Source organism: Dromiciops gliroides, chromosome 3 (assembly GCF_019393635.1).
Source record: "Dromiciops gliroides isolate mDroGli1 chromosome 3, mDroGli1.pri, whole genome shotgun sequence".
Taxonomy (NCBI): Eukaryota; Metazoa; Chordata; class Mammalia; order Microbiotheria; family Microbiotheriidae; genus Dromiciops; species Dromiciops gliroides.
Genome location: NC_057863.1, coordinates 56,681,449 through 56,707,671, shown reverse-complemented (window position 1 = coordinate 56,707,671; position 26,223 = coordinate 56,681,449). Strand labels below are relative to the sequence as shown.

Here is a 26,223-nt window from a genome sequence, read left to right as displayed (position 1 = left end):
AATTGGAAAGCGTGTATAAACAAAAGTTGAGAACTATCTTTACCTGTAATGGGGAAAAAATAAATAAATAAAATACTTTATTAAGGAGGAGAAAAAAAAAGAATCTATGTCCGAAAAGAAAGCACGGTCAATGAACCAAAAAAAAAAAAAAAAAACCCAAAACAAAACCAAAACCCCAAGAGCCCTTAGTTCTTTCTTTTAGTTTTGGGACACACACACACACACACACACACACACACACACACACACACACCAATCTACATCAATCTCCTTGGGTCTCAGTATCCTTAAAAAAAAAACAAAACAAGGTCTCTGAGCTCATTCAAGAAAATGAAGGAAAAATAATGATGACTGAAAACCACACAAATACAGACTTGATCAGATTGTTGCAGAAAGACATAGAGTGCTAGGCCTCACTTCACTACCACTAATGGATACTTGTCAAGCACCATAACCTTTTGCTCATGAAATGGTTGATGTATCATTTGATCATCAACTCAGCATAGCAGACAGGCACTTCATTTGCACACAGCGATTTTTTGCTAGAAAGAAGGAAGGGAAGGAAGGGAGGAAGGGAGGGAGAGAGGAAAAGAAAAGAAAAATCTAAATAAAAAATCTCACCATAAAGGAATAACCCAAACAGAAAAGTAGTGCCTATCAAGAATGCTCATATGGAGCCATTCACAAGGAGAAGGACGACTAATGGTATAGACGGACATGCTTATGTTTAAAATGTCAAGCAAGGATGAAAAATAAAGAATAATCCACAAGTGACAACAAACTATTTTCAAAACTGAGTACTGACCAAATGTTTGAGCCTAAAAGAGAATCTGACACCAAGAGCTATACTTTCAGCATGAATCAAACCGAGATCAAAGTTAGGGCATTAAACAATTCTTACCTGTATTTGTTTTAAATGTAAAAACTAATTACCCGAGCTACTGAAGAATTATCTACATCTCATTTATTTATTTAGAAATTACTAAGAGCCTTATCTGTATAATGAAGGAAATTGTAATGAAAAACACTATGAAAGGTGACCTAAATTATGCAAGTTTTTGCCTTCACAAATAGCTTTTTAGCATCGCTACTACACATTCAAGCACTTGATAAACACATACCTTCCTCCTATTGAGTCGTCTTGTGGTTGGGCCCCGGCAGTGTTCCTCTGTGAACGTCGCAGTGACCCCCCTGGATTGTTATTAGGCCGGTTGGACATTGGCACCTCTCTCCTGAAGGGACATACCCTTTCTAGACACTACCATTCACTGAAAAAGAGGAGAAAATTTTATCAAATGCAGGTGACAACACATACATTTTCTAAAGCTCTAGGAAAATTTACTAGTGCTATAATTCATATCAAATCGTGTGTAATCCTGGGCAAGTGACTTGGCCCGATAGCCTAATTATCCTCAACTGTAAAATGGGGTTCGTAAGAGTCCTCTTCTCACAAGGTTATTGTAAGGATCAAATGAAGTATTTGTAAAGCACTTAGCACAGAGCCTAGAGCATACTAACTAGGTGCTTAATAAATGCTTGTCCCCTTCTCCCTTCCCTTGTTAAGACAGGTTTAATGGATGAAAGCTCCATGTTTATTCAATTCCTAAATAAAGGATTCTATACTTCAGTGTATATCTATATCCAATTTATGCAATATGGATAGAGTTACTTGATAGTAATCTGTGGCCAGGAAGCTGTATTTTATTCAATCTGAATATCTATTATTTCCTAAACCTAGCAACTCCTTCAAACCACCACACAGTCATAGGCAGTTACCCAAAGCATTGAGAAGTTAAGTGTTATTGCATTATGGTCCTAACTCAGTGTTTGCAGCTGATTTAAATACAGGCCTTACTTCAAGCCAATAATAATCTACACTTTGGGGCAGCTAGGTGGCACAGTGGATAAAGCACTGGCCTTGGATTCAGAAGGACCTGAGTTCAAATCCGACCTCAGACACTTGACACTAGCTGTGTGACCCTGGGCAAAGTCACTTAACCCCAATTGCCCTTAAAATTAATCATCATCATCCATCATCATCTACACTTTACCATGCTGCCTTTAAAATGATCAGTAACAGGGCAGCTAGGTGGCACAGTGGATAGAGCACCGGCCCTGGAGTCAGGAGGACCTGCGTTCAAATCGGCCTCAGACATTCAACATTTACTAGCTGTGTGACCCTAGGCAAGCCACTTAACCCCAATTGCCTCACTTAAAAAAAAAAATTATCAATAACATGGGGTGGGGTTGGAGGGTCTGTACTTGTAGACAAAGATACTAAGATGTAACCTGAAAAATCCATACCCTCATTTAGAAAAACAGTTCAAAAAAGAAGTATTTTTAAAAACTCAAATCACATTACTGTAGAATTCAGTATAAAATCTACTAGAAACCTGAGGTACTTTATTAGAAAAACTACTTAAATGATTTTGCTTGGAATAGGGCATATATTTTTAACAGTATTGCTTTTATTTAAATATGTGAATATAGCACAACTATGATTACTATAATTTTTCAAGCAAAAGGGTAAAATACCCTCATCAGAAGTAGGGCCAGTAGTTCTGAATTGCCCATTTCCTGTTACTAAATGACTACTTGAGTATTAAATAATTCTAAGAGCAGGTTAACTTCACCATTAACAACATGTGTAAACCTAACACCATTCTAAGGATCTGAAGTATTTTGTGTACTTGTGGTTTCTGCAGCTATTTTCCAGGCCCATTTGCAATAACTGTCTACTTCAGTTTTAAATGTTTTAAAGCTCAACAGAAAAATCAGCAATACAGAACTGAGTTTTAGAGAGGACAATGAGGAATTAGAATCAAAGAATTGAATATATATCACTTAAGTAGTTATTAAGTACCTACAATGCCAAGCACTATGTTACAGGTTGGGTATACTAAGCAAAAAAGAGGCTGACATTCAAGTGTGTCTGTACAAAACCAAATATATGTTTCACTTCTACTTAAACTTGCTTTTCTTCATCCCTGCAACACTCATCTCTTCCTCTTGCTCACTTCTTAACCCTTTCCCTTTGCAATAGTATACCTTTTGACCTAACCACTGAACTAGAACTATTTCTTCCCTAATTGCCAATAATCTCTAAATTGAAAAATCCGGTCCTTTTCTTATTCCGCATCCTTCTTTATCTCTGTAGCATTTGTCACTATTGACTCATCTCTCTTCTCAGTTATTTTTCTCATTTAAAGGTAAAATGTAACCAAGTGGAAGTAATCCCTGATAGTTGTTCTTTCCTACTTTAGATTCAAGATTTATTTACTGTCACTTAATCTCCCTGGGCCTCAGTTTCTTCATCAGTATAAGGAAAGAGGTTCAGTCAGATGATTGATTGCCTTGCTACTCTAAATCCATTATCTTGTTTTTTAGGGTTTGGGGGGGGGGGGTTGTAAGGCAATTGGGGTTAAGTGATTTGCCAAGGGTCACACAGCTAGTAAGTGTTAAGTGTCTGAGGTCAGATTTGAACTCAGGTCCTCCTGACTCCAGGGCTGGTGCTCCACCGCGCCACCTAGCTGCCCCTATTTATTTATTCTGTTTGTGGTTTTTTGTGATAAATCCATTATTTTGTGATAATTCTAAAAACCGGATTAGAATTAAATCTAACAGACTCAACACACTCATTTTTTTAATAGAATTTTATTTTCCAAAATATATGTAAAAACAAATTTTAACATCAATTTTTTTTTAAAAATTGTTCCAACTTCTCTTCCTCCTCTATTCCCACCCCCCACCCACTAGAACTCAAGCATTTCAAAATAAATTATACATGAGTAGTCATAACACCCTCATTTTTATAGAAGAGAAAACTGTAGGAAGGAGGAAGAGAACTCTCCATGAACATAAAGAAAAAACTAAGTATGTCACTAAAAGACGTAGTTTCAACATCATTAACCTAACCCTTCTATGGCTACTGATTTACACAGGTATTATTCATTTGATAATCTGGCAATAATGTTGAAAAGAACTGGTGTGCTGTAGACTTAAATGAGAATTTAGCATTCAACGTCTGTCAAAGACATTTCACTTTCACATGACATTAAACACTACTTAAGAGCTTTGGGTGAGCCACTGATCTTTCAAGAGCTACTTCTGTAGCTAACACTGGTCCTGACATGTGAACACAATGCCAATATTCACCTCCAAATACTGCAAAATTTCCCATAAGACCTTAGAAAGACCTGGAAACAATCTGTCTTAGGTTCATTTAAACACACTGATCCTGTATGTCTAAGCCACCCAAATGCCACTGAATGAAATTCTGGTTCTGGCTAAATCAGCACTTGCACTGTGTGAGTCTGTGTATACATATGTATATACATACACAAATACATTCTAACCAATATCCAACTCTACTAAATTACTGCATGCGTATATGAACGTGTATGTGTGTATCTAATAGGCCTTTTTTCTTATTGATTCCAATAGACTCAAGCATCTAACATAACTGTAACATATTACAAACATCTATCAATATGTATATAACTGCATTAGTCACAAAGACATACAATAATTTACAGTAATTAGATGTCGACTAGATTATAGCCTTGTACACATCAGGCACTCAATACCTAATAAGTGCTTTCATTAAGCACCTATTAGGTTCCAGGCACATCTTAAGCACTGGAGACACAAAGAAAGCCAAAATTCTCCATTAGGACAGAAGCTCTAAACAACTCAGCACATTTGGTTCTAAACTTCTTAGATTTAACTTCTGAGCAACCACAAATAAAGCTGACTTCTCCATAGACGAAGATTACAACAGGTAATGACAATGGTGGCACGTTGTCTTGTTTATGTTTTAGAAAAAGTCCAGGTATACTCTTTGACCCAGCAATACTACTATTAGGTCTCTTTCCCAAGGTGATCAGGGAAAAAGGAAAAGAACCTCTATGTCCTAAAATATTTCATAGTTATTCTTTGAACAGTATTGCTGTTACTATAGACAGGGTTCTCTTGGTTCTGCTACTGTTCAAAGAAAATCTATGACCACCTGCATTCTTCTGAATATTATAAAATAATTAAAAACTACAAAAGATCTATGAAAGAAGATGCTACCTAACCTCCAAAAAAGAACTGATAAATAGAGATGTGCATGGTATGGTTTTAGAGACAAACGGACACACCAATCAACAGATAGATCTGTGGCAAATGGTGGCCTTCTCTAGTATGAGGAAGACAGTTCCAGGCTTAATATGTAACAAAAAAAAAAAAAAAAAGAATGAGGGTAGAAAAAAAAATACTGTTTCCTTAAGAAGATTATGTATAATGTTTAATATCAAAGTTTAACAAACTTGCTTTTGATAAAGAAGCTCTTGCCCAAATAATTAAGTCATGAATTTTTTTGTTTTAGTTGTAAAGTTTTCTAGCCAAGTTGGCACTTTGACAAAGTGGAAGGAGAACTGAATTTGCAGTGGGAGGCTGAGTTCAAATCTTGACTGCCATTTACTGCGATGTGACTTAGGTCTCCTGTTCTAGACCTCCATTTTCCCATCTGTAAAATGGAAAGAATGGACTAAACGCCCAATCACTAAATCTATGGTCCTGTCTTTGCAGTTCCCAGACCTCCGCCCTCCATAATGAAAAATGTTCTATCTATGAGACTAGAAAGAACATTTTCTAATTTCTAAAATATCTTAAACAGCTAATTTCAGCCTTGCTGCCACCAGGCTTCATACACAGGAGTGTGATCAGTAGACAATGAGTCTCTACCCTGTGCTAAAACCACAGTACCAACATGTTATATATCGAGCTCTGAAGTTTATAATAAGACCTAGTGTTAATATTGTTTAGGAATTTTATCCAAATAATAAGTCGAGACCTTCCCAATAACATAGTGAAACAAGGGTGCAGAGTATTACCAATATTATTCAGTATTGTATTAGAAATACTAGCAATAGCACTGAGATGAAAAAAAAAAGGAAAAGGAATCAAAATGGGCAATAGGGTAATAAAATTATTTTTGCCAGATAATAGAATGATATACTTGGAAAATCCTAGAGATTCAAATTATTTGATTTTGTACAGACACACTTGAATGTCAGCCTCTTTTTTGCTTAGTATACCCAACCTGTAACATAGTGCTTGGCATTGTAGGTACTTAATAACTACTTAAGTGATATATATTCAATTCTTTGATTCTAATTCCTCATTGTCCTCTCTAAAACTCAGTTCTGTATTGCTGATTTTTCTGTTGAGCTTTAAAACATTTAAAACTGAAGTAGACAGTTATTGCAAATGGGCCTGGAAAATAGCTGCAGAAACCACAAGTACACAAAATACTTCAGATCCTTAGAATGGTGTTAGGTTTACACATGTTGTTAATGGTGAAGTTAACCTGCTCTTAGAATATATGCCTTTGTTAAAAAAAAAAAAGAATTATAATGTTAAAGTGACAGTGACATCTTTTAAACCGATATCAATAAAACACCGATAATAAGAATACTGATACAAGTCCAAATCAATTCACTAAAACTGAATGATGTAAAACCATCTTGTCATAAGTAATTACACAAAAAAGAATATGTTAGAAATATTTAGACAAAGCATCTCTCTTTGTAGTGGCAAAGAATTGGAAATTATGGGGATGCCCATTAACGGCTGAACAAGTTGTGGTATATGAACATAATGGAATACTATTATGCTATAAGAAATGATGAGCAGGCAGATTTCAGAAAAACCTGGAAAGACTTACATGAACTGATGCTGGGTGAAATGAGCAGAAGCTAGAGAACATTGTACACAGTAACAGCAACATTATGGGATGAAGAACTGTGACAGAATTAGCTCTTCTCAGCAATACAACGATCCAAGACAATTTCAAAGGACTTATGATGAAAAATGCTCTCCACATCCAGAAAAAGAACTGTGGAATCTGAATGCAGATTGAACCATACTATTTGTACTTTTGTTGTTTTTTTCTTTTTTTGTTCTGATTCTTCTTTCACAACATAACTAATGCAGAATTATGTTTAATGTGATTGTACATATATAGCCAGTATCAGATTGCTTGCTGTCTTGGGGAGGGGAGAAGGGAAGGGAGGAAAAAAATTAGGAACTCGAAATCTTATAAAAATGAATGTTTTCTATTTCTTTCATCCCATTATCTAGGCTATCACACCTTATTGCTAAGTAGGAACTTTAATAACTATGTCCTTTTCACTGAACAAAGAACATTTCTATTTCTTAAAGAAGTTTTTGGTTTTTGTTTTTAAAAGGAAATGTCCCACTACAAGTATTCGTGGATCTCACTCCTTTGATAATCTCAGATAACAGATTACACCCAACATTTCCCTACCTACTGGTTCCCTCCCAGCTGCCTAAAACATTCAAGTCCCACCCATCCCTTAAAAAAACAAAACCTCACTAGAGCCTACCATCCTTGATAGCTATCTCCCATATCCTAAATTTCTTTTCCCATGCTCCGGTTAACGCCTAGAAAAAGTTATGTACATTCCTCATCAAGTTCTTCTCTCACTCTACTAAACCCTCTTGTAATCAGGATTCTGACCTCTCTGAAACTGAAAGTGATTTTTCCAAAATGACCAAGCAATATCTTCTTAACTGCCAAATCTGATGGCATTTTCTCAATCCTCATCTTTTATTTTTTAAAAAGCATGTGAAACTGCTTTTCCTTCTCCTGGACCTACTCCTTCCTGTCTAACTGGTCCTATGCTGGATCTCCTATACTAACTCATTCATTTATTAAGCACTAGTTCTCTGCCAGGCATAGTGCTAAGCACCAAGGATTCGAGGCCAAAGATAGTCCCAGCCCACAAGGAATTTACAATCTAATGGGGGAGGTAACAGGTACACACAAATAAATAGGAAATCACTGAGAGAGAGCAAGTACTGGAATTTAGAAGGGTTAGAAAAAGCTTCCAGTAGAAGGTGAGATTTTTTTTTTTTTTAGTGAGGCAATTGGGGTTAAGTGACTTGCCCAGGGTCACACAGCTAGTAAGTGTTAAGTGTCTGAGGCCGGATTTGAACTCAGGTACTCCTGACTCCAGGGCCGGTGCTCTATCCACTGCGCCACCTAGCTGCCCCCAGAAGGTGAGATTTTAAATGGGACTTAAAGGAAGTCAGGGAGGTCAGCAATTGCAAAAGAGGAGGCAGAGTATTCCATGCATGCAAGACAGAGAAAATGCCCAGAGCCAAGAGATGGAGGGTCTGGTTCATGGGACAGCCATGAGATTAGGTTTAGAAGGGCTTTAAAAGTCCAAAAGGAGCATTTTACATTTGCTCCTGGAGGCAAGAGAGAGCCTCTGGAGTTTATTGTGTACAGGGGAAAATCACTTTAGTGGCTAAATGGGAGATGGATTGGAATGGAGAGAGACTTATAACAGTCCAAATGTGAGGTGATGAAAACCTACACAAGGTTGTTGACGATGTTCAAGAGAGAAGGGAGTGTATCTGAGAATAAGTTCCATTTTGGAACTTATGTGAACAGTTGAAGATACAAGATTGAAGGTCAGCAGAGAGTTTGGGGCAGGAGAAATACATTTGAGAATCAGCAGCAGAGAGATGGTAACATAAGGGTTTTTTCAGGATGAGGAAAGCATGGGCATAATTGTAGGCAGTAGGAAAGGAGAAATTGAAAATAAATGACTAGAGATCAACATGTCCAAATGAATAAGGACAAGTAGTAGGGTTAGCTTTGGTAAGGAAAAGAGGCAGAAAAAACCTCAGTGATTGAAAGAAAGGACAAGGGGAGAAGAGGGAGTTCACAATTAATGGCTTCAGTTTTTTCTGTAAAATATAAGATAAGGTTCTCAGCTCAGAGAGTGGGAGAAAAGAAAGCCATAGGAGGTTTGAGGAGGGAGGAAAAGGTTTGGAAGAACAGATGTGAAGAGTGAGATAGTAAGTTGATATGGGACTTATGGTACGATTCTGACCAGCAGGAGAGCCTAGTTTAGGTTGTATAATATAAATCTGTGTTAGAACCAGTCAGTAGCATGATTTTCTCCACTCCAACTTTCTGCTCTGCTTCTGACTCTCTGATCTTTACTACCCTGCTATTTCACCCTAGAACATCTCCTAACCCACCTGATGATGAATTCTTCTGGTGGCAAATTCCTTCAAAGACCTCCAATTCTGTTTTGGTTTTTTGTTTGTTTGTTTGTTTGGTTGGTTGGTTGGGGTTTTTTTGTTTTTTTATAAGGCAACTGGGGTTAAGTGACTTGCCAAGGGTCACACACCTAGTGTCAAGTGTCTGAGGCCGGATTTGAACTCAGGTCCTGAATCCAGGGCCAGTGCTCTAACCACTGTGCCACCTAGCTGCCCCCAAGACCTCCATTCTGGATAGACACTCAAGCCAAGAATCCTACATTCTCTACTCAGATCTGTTTCTGACTCAGTGGATTTTACTGTCACGACCCTATGTGGGTAACTTTCCTCCTAATCTAAGCCAGTCACCAGTAGTAACTGACTAATGGACATCTGCCAGGCATCTCAAACTCAACATGTCCAAAACTGAACTCAATCATTTCCTCAAACCCACTCATCTTCCAAGCATTCTTCTCTCCAACCACATATGTAATAGGATCTTTCCCAAAAGTACCCTTCTCTCCACACACAGACCACCCTATAGCCATCTTTCCATCATCAATCATGGTCACTCCAACAGCCTCCTGATTGAGCTTGATCTAATTTTCCAGCGTTTCTACAGCTTACTCCCCTAGGCAAACTGGCCATCTCTCTGCTCCTCATATACAAAACTCCATTTTGCATCTGGCTACTTGTGCCTAAAAAAGCACTCTTGTCTCACCTCTCTGCCTCTACCTTTCAAATGCTTGTCACCTTCCTATTCTGTAACCTAGTATCTGCTTTTTGTTTCATGTGCATTTATGAACCAGTTTTCAATTTCTGTAAATGGAAGCCCTTCAAGGGCCAAAACTATTTTGCTTTGTCTTTGTATCCCCAGGACTTGACACATTGCCTGAGACAAGCTCAGTGACAAACAAAGCCTGACCAAGTCTAAAATCACAAAACCAAAACTAAAAGTCTGGATAAATATTTAAAATAAAATAAATCTGAAGAACCTTCTATTAGTAAGTTAAAGGCAATCACTAAGAGGGAAAAAGGAAAGAGTAGGTTCACTTCATAGTAGTCTCCAATATCAGAGACAGCTGGTTATTTAAAGAGTAGATGACAAAAATCACATTAGTAATCTCGGGAAATTAAGGAGTTTCAAAAAGTTACTGTTTCAAGGCGGGAGTCCTTCAGTTCCTTCACAAAGATAAGCATTCCACAATGAGAACACCACATGGTTATACAGTTCTAACAACTTATAAATGTCCCGATGTAAAAATGACAAATGAGGCTATTAGTATTAATTCTGATAAAGGTGAAGTAAATAAAATTCCTGTGTTCCAGCAGTAGGTATAGAAGCTGTGGAAGAGACCACCACCACTCCACAACCCCCCACCCCCCAAAATAGCAAAAATAATACCAGGCCCCAAGACAGGGGGATATAACATGAAAATAACTACATTCACCTACCAAATAAATATGTAAAACATGGTTATCACCTGAGAGACAAGGCAACAATTGGTTCTTTAGATATGAAGCTGTCTGAGGGCCCGGAGTGTTTCCTTTTTTTGTTTCTATTCTGGGAGCATAAATAGGCATAGTGCCTGGTATTATAGCAAGCCCTTAATAAATATTTGCTGAATTAAAGTTATTTCAAGTGAAATTAAAATTCCCAAAGATGACAGCACAGGCTATATTAGCAGGGAGAAAACACTTTAAAACCTCCCAATCAACTGTTATATACCTACTATGAGCTAGGCATTGTGCATCACCCTGGGAACGAATATCAAGAATGAAACAAACTCTGGTAAAAAAGTTTCCATTTTAATGGTGGAGACAAGCACATATCAAATATGTATAGCATAAATATAAAGTTAATGAATAAAAATATATGCCAAGTAGTTAAATACAAGGTAGTCTGGGAGGGAGGGCACCAGCAGCTGGGGGATCAGAAAAGGACTTCCCACATTTTGAGGTGAGCAATTTTATACTGGAGCATCTTCCACAATGAGTCAATCTCAAGTTAGCCTTTTCCATGCCACCGGGACATAACTTCTTACCTCCATTCCATCCCCTCCAAAATCATCTGATAAGGAGTCAAGGAGCACAACCAAACTGTGAGGTTATTGAGGGCAGAATATTAAGAGTGTCTTTGTGTCAATGGAAAACATCCACGTATTTGAAAGCGAAAGTTCACATGTTACTTACTGCTTTACCACCTGCTTCAGTTCCCTTCTCATGTCAAAGATGGTTAAGATTTAGCTGCTAAAGGAAAAGCATTGCCACACAGCACAGTGAATGATCAGGCACTGAACTCTGCAGTTAAGGAGATGGCAGGAAGACCTCTACCACTAGACACTTAAAATGGTTGAGGGAGCTCTCTACCCTTTCAACTAAGTGTTTAATTTTTTTAATTCTTTTTACATTTTTAATACATGACAGCACTAAAAGCATAATTTTATAAAACTACTTGAAACCCTTGAGAATTTTGTTTTGAAAATTTCATTAGCTTAAGCTAATATTGTTCAAAACAAGGCCATCGATGTATTTTTGCACCTAGAATCCACTAGAAATGTATCTATAATATATTTACTAAAATTCTAAAGTAGGTCCAACAAAACTACTTCCCAAATAATTATACTGGATAGATTTCCTATATCCTAAAGTGCTATCTTGACAACACTTGATATTTAAATTGCAAATCAGTATATAACATTAAAAATAAAAATTAATTTGTATTTTAAGCATTTATGGACAAATGAGAATTTAATTTTTACCTGTTAGTTGGACTTCTGCAACCTTGGTATATCAAAACAGAACTGCTAAGTTGCTCCCTGACAGGTAGTAGTAGCCACACCCGTGAGTTTGGCACCTTCCGAGACTGCTTTCTGTCCAGCCTTCCTCAGTTGACACTGCCATAGCCAACAAATAAGCATATTTTCTAGTTAACAAGATGTTTAAAACGAAATGCCAGCAAAAAAGAAAATCTCGAGTAGAAAATTTAATCTATAAACCAGATGGGAAAGTATGAACTCTGCTAATTTAGAAGGAATAGGAGGAATCAAATTAATAAGTGTTCTTTCTTTGTATTCCCCTAAAAGCTTAGAGCAGATTAAATTTCAACTGCAATTAGAAGAGTGCAAACCACAAATGAATTAACTGTCACAAGTCCAAAACTTATTAACCAAAAACACGTGCAAGAAAAACAGTGCATTAATATACCAGAAACTAACTTGGAAAGCCTATGACAGTCAACTAAAAAAAGGGGACTAGAGTCCCCTGGAGAAACACAACATTCACTAAATGCATATAGTCTGAAATGTCTTCAAGTCATCTCTCACTTAACATACTGAAAGTGTTTTGTTGCGCACCTAATGTGTGCCTACCATTTCAAGCAAGAAATCTTATCTAATTCCTATCCTTACGCAATATTTTTCCTATGAACAAATCTCTAAGCCCCTCACCCCCTTCTGCTGCTCTAAAAGTCTGTTACTTTATCTTAATTGATAGGTCAAAGAACAAAACTAACAGTATTTACTCCCTTCTTCATGTCAGAGAATTAAAGTTCACAAATAATCTATTCCAATAAATAATTTATATAGACTGTTTCTAAAGCCACTGGAGAATCATAAAACCACTGAGTGACAATCATCTAAAATTGGCTATGTGAAAATCTGAGACAAAGAACTAAAGAAAGATCATCATCTGTGAAATATTTCTGCTCCTTAGAAAAAGGAACAATAATTGCCTGTTCTCAGAAAGTCTTCCTGAAATGATCTGCACAAATTCAGAAGCTAAACGCTGAGCAACGGTGAAAAGTGCCAATAAGACGGGTGGCTCATACGCAATTCTCTGGAGACAATCAACTAAAATTCGCTCACTTCATGTCCCAAAGTCTGAACTAGAAAATATTACTATTAACTCAAGTCTTCAATTAGCCACTGAAGCTCTGATCACAAAACCAAAGCAAACCAAGAAACAAAAGCCACCTGAAGTATTACAACTTCTGCTAGAAATGACTAAAATGAAATGAAAGGCAGAAAATAATTATAATCAGAAGAAATCAGGTTTTATTACTGATAGATTTTAATTTTTCATGAGCTTGTCTACACCTGAAAAGTATCACTGTACCCAATTCAAAGTACCACATTTTAAGAGTAACACAATGAAAATTTAAGGTACTAAAATAGCTTGAAAGTCCTGGAGAAAAACCTTCAGAAAAGACTTCAAATATTTGAAGGAATGTGATGTGAAGAAGGGATTACATTAGTCACATCTATTTGTGGGAGACAGGACTAATAGGCAGAAATTACGAAGCATCAGATTTCAGCTCAGTGTAAAGAACTTCTCAACAATTAAAACTGTGTCGGCTGTTAAGAAGATCCCTAACATTAAAGGTATTGACTCAGACAACCACCCCAGAGGTAGTGTTTATTATGTCTTGTAGAAATTTAAGCTAAAATTTTAAGATTATCTGAGAAATTAAGTAATTCATATTGAAACTAAGAATTACCAGAATTAATAAAATAATAAAAATCAGAATTTTTAAATGGCTTCCTTCTCTTTATTCTTCTAAATACTCATTTAACCAGTTAAATTTCTCTTCAAATAATGCCCAAACAAGATTGATTACTCAAAACCAGTGGATCACAGATTTAGATGTGGAAGGGACCTTAGAGATCATTTAGTCCAAGTACCTCATTACAAAAAAGAACCTGAGGGCCCCCCCCCAATTTAAGTGATTTATCCATCATAGCAGTAAGTGTAAGAATGCTTCAAACCTAGACTCTGGAATCTAAACCTAGCCCTCTTTCTTAATGCTACCAACACATATCTAAAGTAAAGTTTATGTCAAATTAATAAGAATGAGAGAAAGCATAAGGACAACTTTCCACTCAAGCTCAGTGTCCCATTCTCTCTACTATCCTACATAAACGTTCCAAAAAATCCATTTTAAATTTGTTACCCCACTTTGCTTTAATAGATATTTTCTAATAAGTCTCCTAACAACATACATTCTCCCAAAAGTCAATCAATTTTTAACAGAAAGATACTTAATACAAGATGTAACTAACACTGACTTGTATGTCACCATTGTTTTGCTGACTTAGTACTAACTTCACAAACACTCCTGTAGTCAGTTACTTCATACAAGTCTTCCTACTGATCTCCATTCTCAGATAATGCCCTATTTCATAGCTTTTTCTAGTTCTGTGCCATTTGAATGAAAAAGAAAATGAAACACCAGAAGTTTGATGTCAGAGTTTTTTATACTTAGAATCATTTTCATTTGATTTGCTTCAATGATATCAGCCTTATATAATGTAAGCACTACAATAATTTTTTTCATTTAAAAAGATTAGATAACAATTAGTAAAGCTCCCCATTTTGAAAATTCCACTGATGCCAAAATGATAAATTAGTCTAATGGACTCTCTAAAGATATAATCTGGTGTCTGAATACAGACTGAAGCATTTTCTTTTTTTACTTTATTTTTCGCGGATTTTTTTGTCTGTTTTCTTTCACATAACCAATACGGAAATGTTCTGTGTGACTACACATGTATAACCTATATTGAAAAGCTTGGCAGTGAGGGGGAGTAGAGGAAGGGAGAACATTTGGAACTCCAAGTTTTAAAAATAGATGTTGGGGGCGGCTAGGTGGCGAAGTGGATAAAGCACCGGCCCTGGATTCAGGAGTACCTGAGTTCAAATCTGGCCTCAGACACTTGGCACTTAACTAGCTGTGTGACCCTGGGCAAGTCACTTAACCCCCATTGCCCTGGGGGGGGAAAATAAATTTAAAAAATAGATGTTAAAAATGACACGTAATTAGGGAAAAATAAAATATTAAATAAAGAAAAAATAAGATGATTGGGGGGAAAAGAAAATATCAACCAACACCAATAAATATTGAATATTTAGAGATGCCCCCAAAAGAATAACTCCATAACTGTAAGCAAAGACTAATGGGAAAACGTGGATTTTCCAGAAACATTACTTGAATACATAGAAATTAAGCAAGAGATTAAAACAAAAAAATGAAATACAAGTTCAAGAAGAAAGAAGTGGAAAGATAATTTAAGTGGCTTAGAAGAGAAAATAATAAACCTTACCCAAGTAACTAGAGTAGACCAAATAGAAATCAACGACTGACACAAAAATATTAAACAAAACCAAAAAGCTGAAAAAAATTTCCTTCAATTCAAGATATCAAAAACTGACAAGGACATCATTGGACTCTAATGATTGTATTTATGATGATGATAACTAGTTTTATATAGCACCTCAACGTTTGCCAAGTGCAGACCAACTAGCCAGTCTATTGCAATAGTCCAAGCATGTGAAGTTTCAGATGCCTATGTGACATCCAGTTTAAGATATACAATAAGCAGGGCAGCTAGATGGTGCAGTGGATAGAGCACCGGCCCTGGAGTCAGGAATATCAAATCAGGAGTTCAAATCCGGCCTCAGACACTTAACACTTGCTAGCTGTGTGACCCTAGGCAAGTCACTTAACCCAAATTGCCTCACTAAAAAAATAAATAAATAAATAAAAATAAAAACATATTCAATAAGCAATTGGAGATTCAAGAGGGTCAGGAGAGGTTAGGGCTGGATAAGAAGATCTTCAAATCATCAGCATAAAGATTTTAATTGAAACTATGGGAGCTGATGAGATCACCAAGTGAAATAGTATAGAAGGAAAAGAGAAGGCCCAGGACAGAGTTCTGAGTAACATCCAGTTAACAGGAGTAACCTGGATAAAAAAAAGGAGACTGAAAAGCACCAACCAGATACAAAGGTGAACTGGGAGAAAGGAAAATCATGAAAACCAAGTATCAAAAGCTGCAGAAAGGTTAAGAAGGCTGATACCAAGAAAAGGCTTTGGTTACTTACTAACAGAATTGACTCTGGAGAGTGTTTTCATAAAGTTTGGGAGCTGCACTGCAGAGAAGGTAAAAGCACCTATTGTAGACAACCATCTCTAGGAGTTTTGCCACAAAAGGGAAGAGATATATGCAGGATGACACTTAGAGAGTTAGTTTTTAAGAGGCTATGGGAATATATGCACATAGTTGTAAACAGTAGGAAGGCAGCCAGTCAACAAAAGATTAGTGAGAGAGAGGAATGATAATAATCAACAGTAGTAGAGAGTTTCCTCATACCAATAAAATCACAAATCTAATACTTTTATTCTATAAACTTTTATATGTATATGTTTTCCTCAATAGAATGAAATGTCCTTGGACTGTCTAATTCTTTGCATTGTTTCCATGCTGCAGAGCATGAGTTACACACTACACATTAGTAGGAACTTAGTAAGTGCTTATTGATTAACTGAAATCCAAATTCTAAAAATTAGAAATGAGAAGGGGAAAATGTACAACAAATGGAGAATAAGAACATGTGTCCACAAAACTGAAAATTTAAATGAAGTAATGACAATGTGCAAAAATAGCAACCATAAATAGAAATAATATACAACTGTGAGAAAAGAGGTAGTTGTCTCCTCTCAATGAAGATATAACAGTCAATCATACTCCTCCTGACCTGTTTTTAGGACAAAAAGGTCTCAGGTCCCCTCCTCCCACTCTGGCTAACAAAAACACATGGTTCAAGGAGCCCTAGTCTCAATAAGGTCCCCTCCTGAGTTGTGTCTATATAAGGAAGAATAAGGTCTACTCCTGAGTTATGCCCATATAAGGAAGAGGGATGAGAATACTGCTTTTGGATTAGCTAGTTTTTTCCCCGTAGATTGTAACCCTTGAAAGGTAATCAGACCAATGATGAAAAAGGGAAAAGTCCATTCAAGTTAGGGACTAAGGTTTAAAACAGGGCCTTGCAAGCCCCCTTTCTTTGCACCCACTAGCTGCACACTAGGGTGCCTCCTTCTCATGAGAAGGAAATAAAAGAGCCTTTATCATATTGCTGCTGAGTTCCTGAGAATTATTGAGAAGAGGATTGTTTTCCCTCACAACCTAACTTCATGTCAGAAAGCAAAACTGAGAAAGTCATTAAGCAACTCTAATGAACACACATAACAGCCTTTCAAATATTTGAAATCACTTACACCCCCAATCCCACCCAATACCCTCTACAAATCTCTTCACCAGGTAAAGTTCTGGCCTATCAAAAACTTTGAAACCTTACAGTCACTCAGTGTGTTAGCACAATCCCTTCCAGATGTGAGTAAATTCTAGATTTGATAAGGACAGTGATCCATTCCATTATGGAAGTCACTGACACAACAAACCCAGCCAAGTACAAGTCTCTGGGGACATTCTCTGGAGCCCTCCCTTCCAAGCTGATAGGAAAACATTAATGAATAATCAGAGACAAGCCATTTCCAAATCCACCTAACTACCATCAGCAAATCAAATTTCTCCTTTTCCACAAGAATAGCATGAAATATTTAATCCAGTATGTTTTGAAAATGTAAGCCAACAGATCTACAGCATTCTGTTCATCAGTTTAGTAATCCTGTCAAAGACAGAGATATGGTTAGTTGGGCATGACCATGACCAGAGTTCTGGCTGAAGCCATATGCTGGTTCTCTTTCCTTTTCTAAATGTTTGCTCACTATTTCTAATGTTTTAGAATTCTGCCCAGAATCAAGGTCAAGCTCACTAGAATATTATCTACAAAAAGTATTCTCTTTCCCTTTATTGTCAATCAGGACATGTTGGGCAGTCCTAAAGTCCTCTCCCTTTCTCCACACCCTTTAAAATATCACTTAAAGCAGGGCAGCTAGGTGGCTCAATGGACAGAGCGCCAGCCCTGGAGTCAGGAGTACCTGAGTTCAAATCCAGCCTCGGACACTTAACACTTACTAGCTGTGTGACCCTGGGCAAGTCACTTAACCCCAATTGCCTCACTAAAAGAAAAAAAGAAAGGAAAAAAAAATCACTTAAAGTGACTTAGTGACATCCACCAGTTATGAGGTCTGTTGGGTTTTTTTCAGTCAAAGATGTAGTTCTAATCTAAGCCAAGTAATATGAAAATCTGAATTCAGCAAGGACCAACAAAACTTCAAAATGCAAATGGGTTTAAGAAGTTTTTTGTACCAGACCTATAATTTCATTTAGAGAAGAAACTCCAATTCAAGAAAACTCCCTTTTAGGGGGCGGCTAGATAGCACAGTGGATAAAGCACCGGCCCTGGATTCAGGAGTACCTGAGTTCAAATCCGGCTTCAGACACTTGACACTTACTAGCTGTGTGACCCTGGGCAAGTCACTTAACCCCCATTGCCCTGCAAAACAAAACAAAAACAAAAACAAAAAGAAAATTCCCTTTAGTAAAGTTGGGAAGGTGATATAATGAATAAACTTGTCTATGCCAGAGCTAGTATCAAGACAAAATAGGCAGTTTTAACTTTATAAGCTTTTGTGCATAAGAGCAATGGAGCCAAAGTAAGGAAAATAGGGCATGGGGGGAAAACAATCTTATAAATTAAGTATCTGACAAAAGTCCAAAACTTATAAGGAATTTAACAGATATCCATATAAATCTTTCCCAACAGAAGCCATCAAATGCTTTCAAAATATGAAATGCCAATGAAAATGTTCTTTTAAAAGCACTACTACTCAGAAATGAAAACTAAAACAATTATCAGCTCATATTCAATTTAATAAAAATAGTAAAAAATTCAATGTTGACCAAGGATTGAGAAAATGCAAACACCAATTTACAGCTGTAATATGACCAACCATTTTAAAACAACCATTTTGAATTATGCAAAAAAAATTTACAAAATTGTTTTCTTTGACTCAGCAATCCCTCTACTGGGTTTGTAAACACCACCCCCCAACCCCACCAGGCCAAGCAATTGACAGCACTGCTAACAAAAGCTGCTTAAATTTACAAAGTACTCCTATTTTACAATTGTACATGGCAGCAAGTCCTGGAACACTGTCTCAGACCTCAGAAGAATGCAAGATGAAGATGACAAGAGAATGATAATAATGCAAAGGCACACTAAGGATAAAGCAGGCTACACCAGACACTCCCCAAGGATAGGTATAAAGAATATCATGGTACACAGTAGACACAATGTTGTTGACTGGTCCTGTGGCATGAGCAAGTAACAGATGGATGATGCCAGTGAGCTGCAGTGGCACCCTCCTGCTCAGAAGAAAAGTCCTCCAGCATATTGGGTAGACCTCCTGTAGTGACCCTTGGGGTAGAACACACTGGAGAGTCACACAGATAGGAAGAGCAACAATCTGCATGGTTAGAGGGAACACCGGAATTGATGAAATCACCCATCTATTTAAGGCTCTCTCATTAGATCTTCACAACCACCCTGTATGGTAGAGGCATTGTCATTTATTAGGCTATTATAAATAAGGAAACAGAGGCTCAGAAAACTAAAGTAATTTGCTCAGGATTTCACACGATAAGGATCTGAGGCAGCATTCAAATCTAGGTTTCCTTGGCTTTAAGTCCAGCACTTTATCCATGTTGTTTGCCTTTCTGTCCAAAGCATCATTTCTAACAGCAGAAGTTGGAAATGAATTGTGGGTCCAACAACTCCAGTCTTGCTGACTACAGGCCCATTGCCCTACCTATCTGAACTCAGGGGTGGAGATGAAATCATACAGAGGAATCAAAGAAAGAACTCTGCAAAGCCTTAAGAATTTTGTTCCATCATCTCATTTCTATCTCCCCACCCCCCACAGTTCCAATTCCCAAGTCGCTATTCATATTTTCCTTTGAATTTACTGCATTTTAAATGTTAACTCAATTCCAAAATTATTATTAAGAGGGATGTTGCCTCACTCTCACCAGTTCTATATAAAAATTAAAGAGTTATCATGTGGCTTTTGCTCTTCTCTTCAAAAACCTAAATGGCTTCCTATTATTGCCTAAATTCTTTTTTCCACTATATATAAATATTAAGTTCCTCCTTCCTTTATTTTTTTTCATTTAAAAAATGTATTAAACTAAAATAAGGACATGAACAAAGACTTCAATTGCATTGACAATTCTATAGAAAATAACCTCTGAAATTACTAGAAAAATGACATTGAGGAAGCCACTGGATTTTAGTGAACTTGAAATCACTTTTCACATAAGTATGCTGAGAGGCTAGACAGCAGAAGAATGAAGAAATTACTAAAGAGTTGGAGGTAAAGAATATAAATTATTCCTTTAAGGTTAGCAGTGAAGAAAAGAAAGTTACACCAAGAGGGGTTGGAGAGAAGTAAGGATAAAGGTTTGAGCGCCCAGAGTGTAAATTGTAAAGATGTCACAGAATCAACATTGTCAGCTGACTCTTGTCACATTATAACCAACCAGCATCAATTCTCCAAAAACAAAACACAAAATATAAAGAAATCAAAGAAATGTGGGAAAATATATGAACTATATAACAAATAAAGAACCAGGAAAAAAGATTTTTCATTAAAACCAAGGAGTTTCTAACAATAATTCTAATAAACTTTTTTATACATACAATAAAGATCAAAACACATCAGGAAAATAAGTGCAGGACAGTACTCTGTCAATGTTATATAAATTTTGCACATGCATATTCTGATGCAGTTATCAATTTCCACTTTTAGATGAAAAAACTGAAGCTAGCCCCAATTCCCAGAAAACACACTACAAATGTTACTTCATCATACAAATGGGAAGGACACTTTTGAAATTAATACCACCCACTTAAATTCCCTGGCTCATTTTTTTTTTGGTGTATTATTGATAAATGATTACACTGACCTCAGAAGTATTGTTTATATCTCTCTTCCAACATCAACAAAATGGATGATTGAGCTAATGTTCTTCTATAGTATCTTCTATACTAGCTAGCTATACCTGCAATCACACATAAGAATGAAAGTGAAAGCATGCCTCCTTCCTCTTAAAAGGGAGGAGGGCAACCAAAGGTATGGAATGAACCATAACTATTATAAAATATGGACAAGGCATTCATTTGTTTTGCTTAACTGACCTCTGTTGCAAGGGAGGATTCTCTTAGAGAGGGGAAGGAGGGGATGTGTCACCGGAAGATCATACTCGTGTTTTAATTAAGCATTTTAAAAAACAACAGAAATAAAAAGCCAAAAATCCTGAAAGTTGAGGCTCCCCATAAGTGCAATAAAAGGCTTTTTGTTGTTAGAAGCAAGGGGATAAGAAAAGAACAGGACAACCCAACAATGAAGAGAGAAAGCTCAATATTTAACCTGTTTTCTCTACCAAGAAAAATGGCCTAATAGGGAAGTGGAACTCAAGATCTGCAAGGAAATAAGCATGTACTTAGCTGTTGTCAGTCACTTAGCCCAATTAAAACACTCTACCTCAGGATGCTAAGATAATTTGTGAGTATATTAATTGAATACATTGTTTGGTGATTTCTGATGAAATCCAGCAGACAGGAGAGTTGCTAAGTAAATAAAAATTAGGCAAATATCATTCCAATTGTCAAAAGAAGGTAAAGAAAGAAAAGTATCGAAAGCCCTATTTAGAGGCTAGAATTAAGATCATTTTAAAATATGATTTGTCAACACTGGGAAAAGGAAAGATAAGTTTACGATTATTAATAAAGTGTCCCAGCCTAACCTAATTCTCTTTTGTGACAGGAAAGCTAGATTGTATGGAATTCCATGGCGTAATCAATCTGGATTTTAGTATAACGTGATGCAAAATCTCTATCTTTGAGGTACAGAGAATACCTTCTTTCTATTGCACTTTCAATATTTGGAAAGGGTTTTACATAATTATTTCACTTGATCCTTAGAACAACTACACAGGGGCAGCTAAGGTGGCACAGTGGATAGAGCACAGGCCCTGGAGTCAGGAGTACCCGAGTTCAAATCCGGCCTCAGACATTTGACACTTACTAGCTGTGTGACCCTGGACAAGTCACTTAACCCCAACTGCCTCACCAAAAAAAACAAAACAAAACAAAAAAACAACCCAACTACACAAAAAAGATATAATTTACATCTTCATTTTACAGATTAGGAAAACTGCATCTCAAATTTTGCCATGGGTCACATAGCTACTTAGTGTCCAAGACAGTGGGGTTGTTTTGGTTTTGGGTTTTTTTGTGGGGCAATGAAGGTTGAGTGACTTGCCCAGGGTCACACAGTTAATAAATGTCAAGTGTCTGAGGCCAGATTTGAACTCAGGTCCTCCTGAATCCAGGGCCGGTGCTCCATCCACTGTGCCACCTCACTGCCCCCCAAGACAGTATTTTAACCTAGAAGTCTGACCCCCCCCCAAGTCTAATGCATTTTCCACTATATGATCAGACTTCTCAAAAAAGATGATGATGATGATAATGGTGTATTTACCCACACCAAATAGGTTTGCAAAGCATTTTAGACTCACCATCTCTCTTGGGTCTGACTAGCAACCCTGTGAAGTATGTACCAGCATTACATTTTTTTAAGCCTCATTTTACTGAAAAAGAAACTGAGGCTCAGGGAAGTCCTCTATGTCCATGAACATAGAGCTAGTACTGAAGATGGGATTCAAACCAAAATCTCACCGGAGGCTAGCACTCTTTCCATTACAGTCAGAGGGCTTCAGAATTGCCTAATTTATTAAAATAAAACATTCATGAACAAATGATAACTTGAAAGAACAATTTGACTTGAGTGTTTCAGGGCTCTGAACTTTCATGTGCTTCTCAATGTTAATAATGGGTAAAATCCTCAAAAGTATGCTTATGAAATTTTTGAATGACAAGAAGCTCATTATAAAGATTAAATTTAATAGGGATAAACTTGAAAAAATGAAATTGGATTCAAAATAATCCATTACACAAATAGAGAATGGATAACTATGGCTAGAAAATAGTTTATAAAAACAGTTCACAAAACTTTAAGGGTTTTGTTGAATTGGGAAGGGGAAGAGAAGTGAGTTTAATAAATTTAAAGTTAAATAAATTGATAGTGTGAAATGGAGACCACAAAAGCTAAATCGATGTTAAGACTATATCATTAGAAAAAGATACTCAAAAGCAAGAGTTCTTAACCTGGGGTCCACAAATTTGTACGGTTTGGGTGTTTTTTTTTTTTTTTTAATGATTTCAATAATATAACTGTGGCTTCCTCTGTACAAGAGTCTCCTTGTATTTTGCCCTCAGAATACATCTAAAGTACCACGTCCATTTCTCTGAACTGCATTTTAAAAGGCACAATGACAAATAAGAATACATATAGGAATGCTTGCAAACTAGAAACTATACCATGTGAGAATTTGTTGAAGATAATAGATGTTTTAGTTTGGGGAGGGTACCTGAAGGAGAAGGCAGCATTCTCCAAATATGTAAAGGCTGTGATATGAGGAAAATGAAGTTTTGTAACTTCCTTGTGGAAACCTAATTTGGGCTCAGCCTAAGGAAATAATTCCTAATAAATGGAGCTGTTTGATTCAAAAGTTAAACGGGCTACCTTGAGGGATACTCTATTTTCTATCAGGAGAGGTCTTCGGGCAGAAAATGGATTTGGTAGTAGGGGAGGAGCTCTCTATACCCAGATTTATGATCTGGTTGAAATCCATTCCAACATGTATTCTATCATATTTCTGACTAATCCTCATTTTCTTTCACTGGTTCCTCATTTTCCTCTCAAGGGTTCTTCACCAAAACTACATCTACATGCCTCTTTTTATACTCTTTTTAACATTCTTCTTCCAATCTCAATCATCAGAGTGCATGCATGGCTTCAATTACCAATGCTTTCCATTTATCTTAGCCTACTCCAAATTGTCCTCTTAACCACAGTCCAATATCACCAGCTTTCTGCTAGACAATTCCACATACACAAATGTCCAACAGTCAAAATCATCTTCCCTATAAAATCTGTTGATAGCCTCAGCAACTGTTTAAAAAACAAAAAAAAACCAGACATTCTAGTTGGAAACTAGCCATTTTTCATTCTCCCTTATCCTCAATGCAAATAACCAGGGGACAAGTCACGCCCATTCTATCTTGGCTTCCCTACTGCCTCCAGGATCTTCCATTGGACATTTAAAGCACTCCACCTCCCAACCCCTTCCTAACTTTCCATTCTTCTTATACCTCAACTCTTTCAGGCCCTCTATCTCCAGATTTTGCATTTTCACTGTCTGTCTGCATTCCTGAAACTTGCTCTCTCTCATCTCCACCTCCTGGCTTCAAGTCTCAGCTAGTGTCACTTTTTGCAAGGCATCTTCCCCAGATACTCTTTCATGCTGTCTTACACCTTTATGGATTATCTCCAATAAGCTCCTCCTGAACAGAGACATCTTTTGACTTTTCTTGTATCCTCAATGCTTAGCATAGGCACTTAGTGCCTGGGCATAGTAGGTGCTTAATAAATGCTTACTGACTGACTGACCTTTTGGGATTGTCTGCTTTTTTGCACTTTTAAACAGTTTTATCCAGTATTTAACAGTTACCCCCAAATCCCTGTGCTTAAAGGAACATTTTAAGGATCATTTAAGAGCACTACACTCAATTCATGAGTTTGAATTACAGTCTGTGTAAAAAGCTAGTGACTGGGCCAAACAAATTCACTACTTCATGCTGAAGGAAGCTATTGATTGAAGTGAAGTTGTTATTCCTGAAATTCTGAACTTGACAATAACAAACAAAATGAGTGTCTTCATACACACCACAGCAGCAGGAGGGGCTCGTCTCTACCATTTATCTCCACAAACTCTGAAGCTTTTACCATTTCGTATTTTCTACCACACTAGCTCAAACCTTTATCATCTTTCCCCTGGCATTTTGTTAGCCTCCTATAACTAATCTCACCTCTCCCTTCATACATCCGGCCAAAATAATTCTAATATACACACCTGATGTTATTCCTCTATTTAAAAAAAAAAAACCCTTAATGGTTCTCCACTACCTAAAATATAAAAACATGAAATCCTGGCAGTCTAATTTCATGAAACTCCCCATCATCTACTCTTTGACCCAGCCAAAATGAGCTTCCCAGTCTCATGACTTCATCTTGTCCTCTTCTACTTGCAATGGCCATCCTCCATCCTTGTTGAAATCCTTCTCTTCAATCAAAGACCAGCTCAGGTGTAACTGCTTCCATGAAACCTAACCTGAACTCCCCATGATCTCTCCATCCTGGAATCAGGCTGTCTTTTTGACTGTTCTTAGGCCCTTTATCACATTCTATAGGATGTTATTCTTTAAGGAAGGGGTACTTTTCACCACTACTTCCTAACTACTTAAAGCAGGCATTTGTATACATAGTGGGGAGCTCTTGAGTGTTCACTGGACCTGACCTGCAGGGGGAAAAAAAGGTGGATTAGGTTAAGAAACAACAGGGGAGGGAGAGGGATAAATTTCTCCTCACCATTCTACCTCTTTAATTTTCCATTCCAGGATTTCTTAAGCAGAATCAAATTAAAGCTGTGCAAAAGCAAACTAGAGCATCATTCTTTTATAGAATTATGGCCTGGCCCCACTCTCTCATTTTTCAGAAACTGATATGTATAAGGACACAAAAGCTAATTAAATGGAAGAATTAGGCATGTAAGTTTATTACATGTATATTTCGGGGCAGCTAGGTGGCGCAGTGGATAAGGCACCAGCCTTGGATTCAGGAGGACCTGAGTTCAAACCCAGCCTCAGACACTTACTAGCTGTGTGACCCTGGGCAAGTCACTTAACCCCCATTGCCCTGCAAAAAAAACAAAAACATGTATATTTCACTTAACCAAACAATACTATAAATGAAATCCCAAGTTTAGAGAAAGAGAAATTTAGAAGAGTATTTATTTAGCTCACCAGGTCTCAAAACAACCCTTTTAAAAGCATGCTTCCCAGGGGGCAGCTAGATGGCGCAGTGGATAGAGCACCGTCCCTGGAGTCAGGAGTACCTGAGTTCGGATCCGGCCTCAGACACTTGATACTTAACTGGCTGTGTGACCCTGGGCAAGTCACTTAACCCCAATTGCCTCACTTTAAAAAAAAAAATTCACTAGGGAAGCATGCTTTATTTTTTTTTTTTAAGTGAGGCAATTGGGGTTAAGTGACTTGCCCAGGGTCACACAGCCAGTTAAGTATCAAGTGTCTGAGGCCGGATCCGAACTCAGGTACTCCTGACTCCAGGGACGGTGCTCTATCCACTGCGCCATCTAGCTGCCCCTCCCTAGTGAATTTTTAAAATGGTAATTTACAAAAGTTCCCTGTGATCTTTATAAACACCTAACATAATAG

General features: G+C 37.2%; 1 protein-coding gene across 17 annotated transcripts in view; it reads right to left on the bottom strand.

Annotated features, from left to right (window-relative positions):
* The window catches only part of TRIP12 (thyroid hormone receptor interactor 12), a 173,910-nt gene that overhangs the window by 112,702 nt on the left and 34,985 nt on the right, over positions 1-26,223 (bottom strand). For 13 of the 17 annotated variants that reach the window (XR_006355722.1, XM_043996483.1, XM_043996482.1 and 10 more), the window contains 2 exons: positions 11,823-11,957; positions 1,122-1,268 (listed from right to left, as the gene is read on the bottom strand). Coding sequence is in view for 16 of the 17 variants with exons in the window: in XM_043996483.1 (XP_043852418.1) it covers positions 1,122-1,219 (98 nt within the window). In the remaining variant the exon portion in view is untranslated. Of the gene's footprint in view, positions 1-1,121; positions 1,269-11,822; positions 11,958-26,223 lie in introns of those variants that run through there. The other 4 variants (XM_043996488.1, XM_043996486.1, XM_043996489.1 and 1 more) reach the window with 1 other exon arrangement.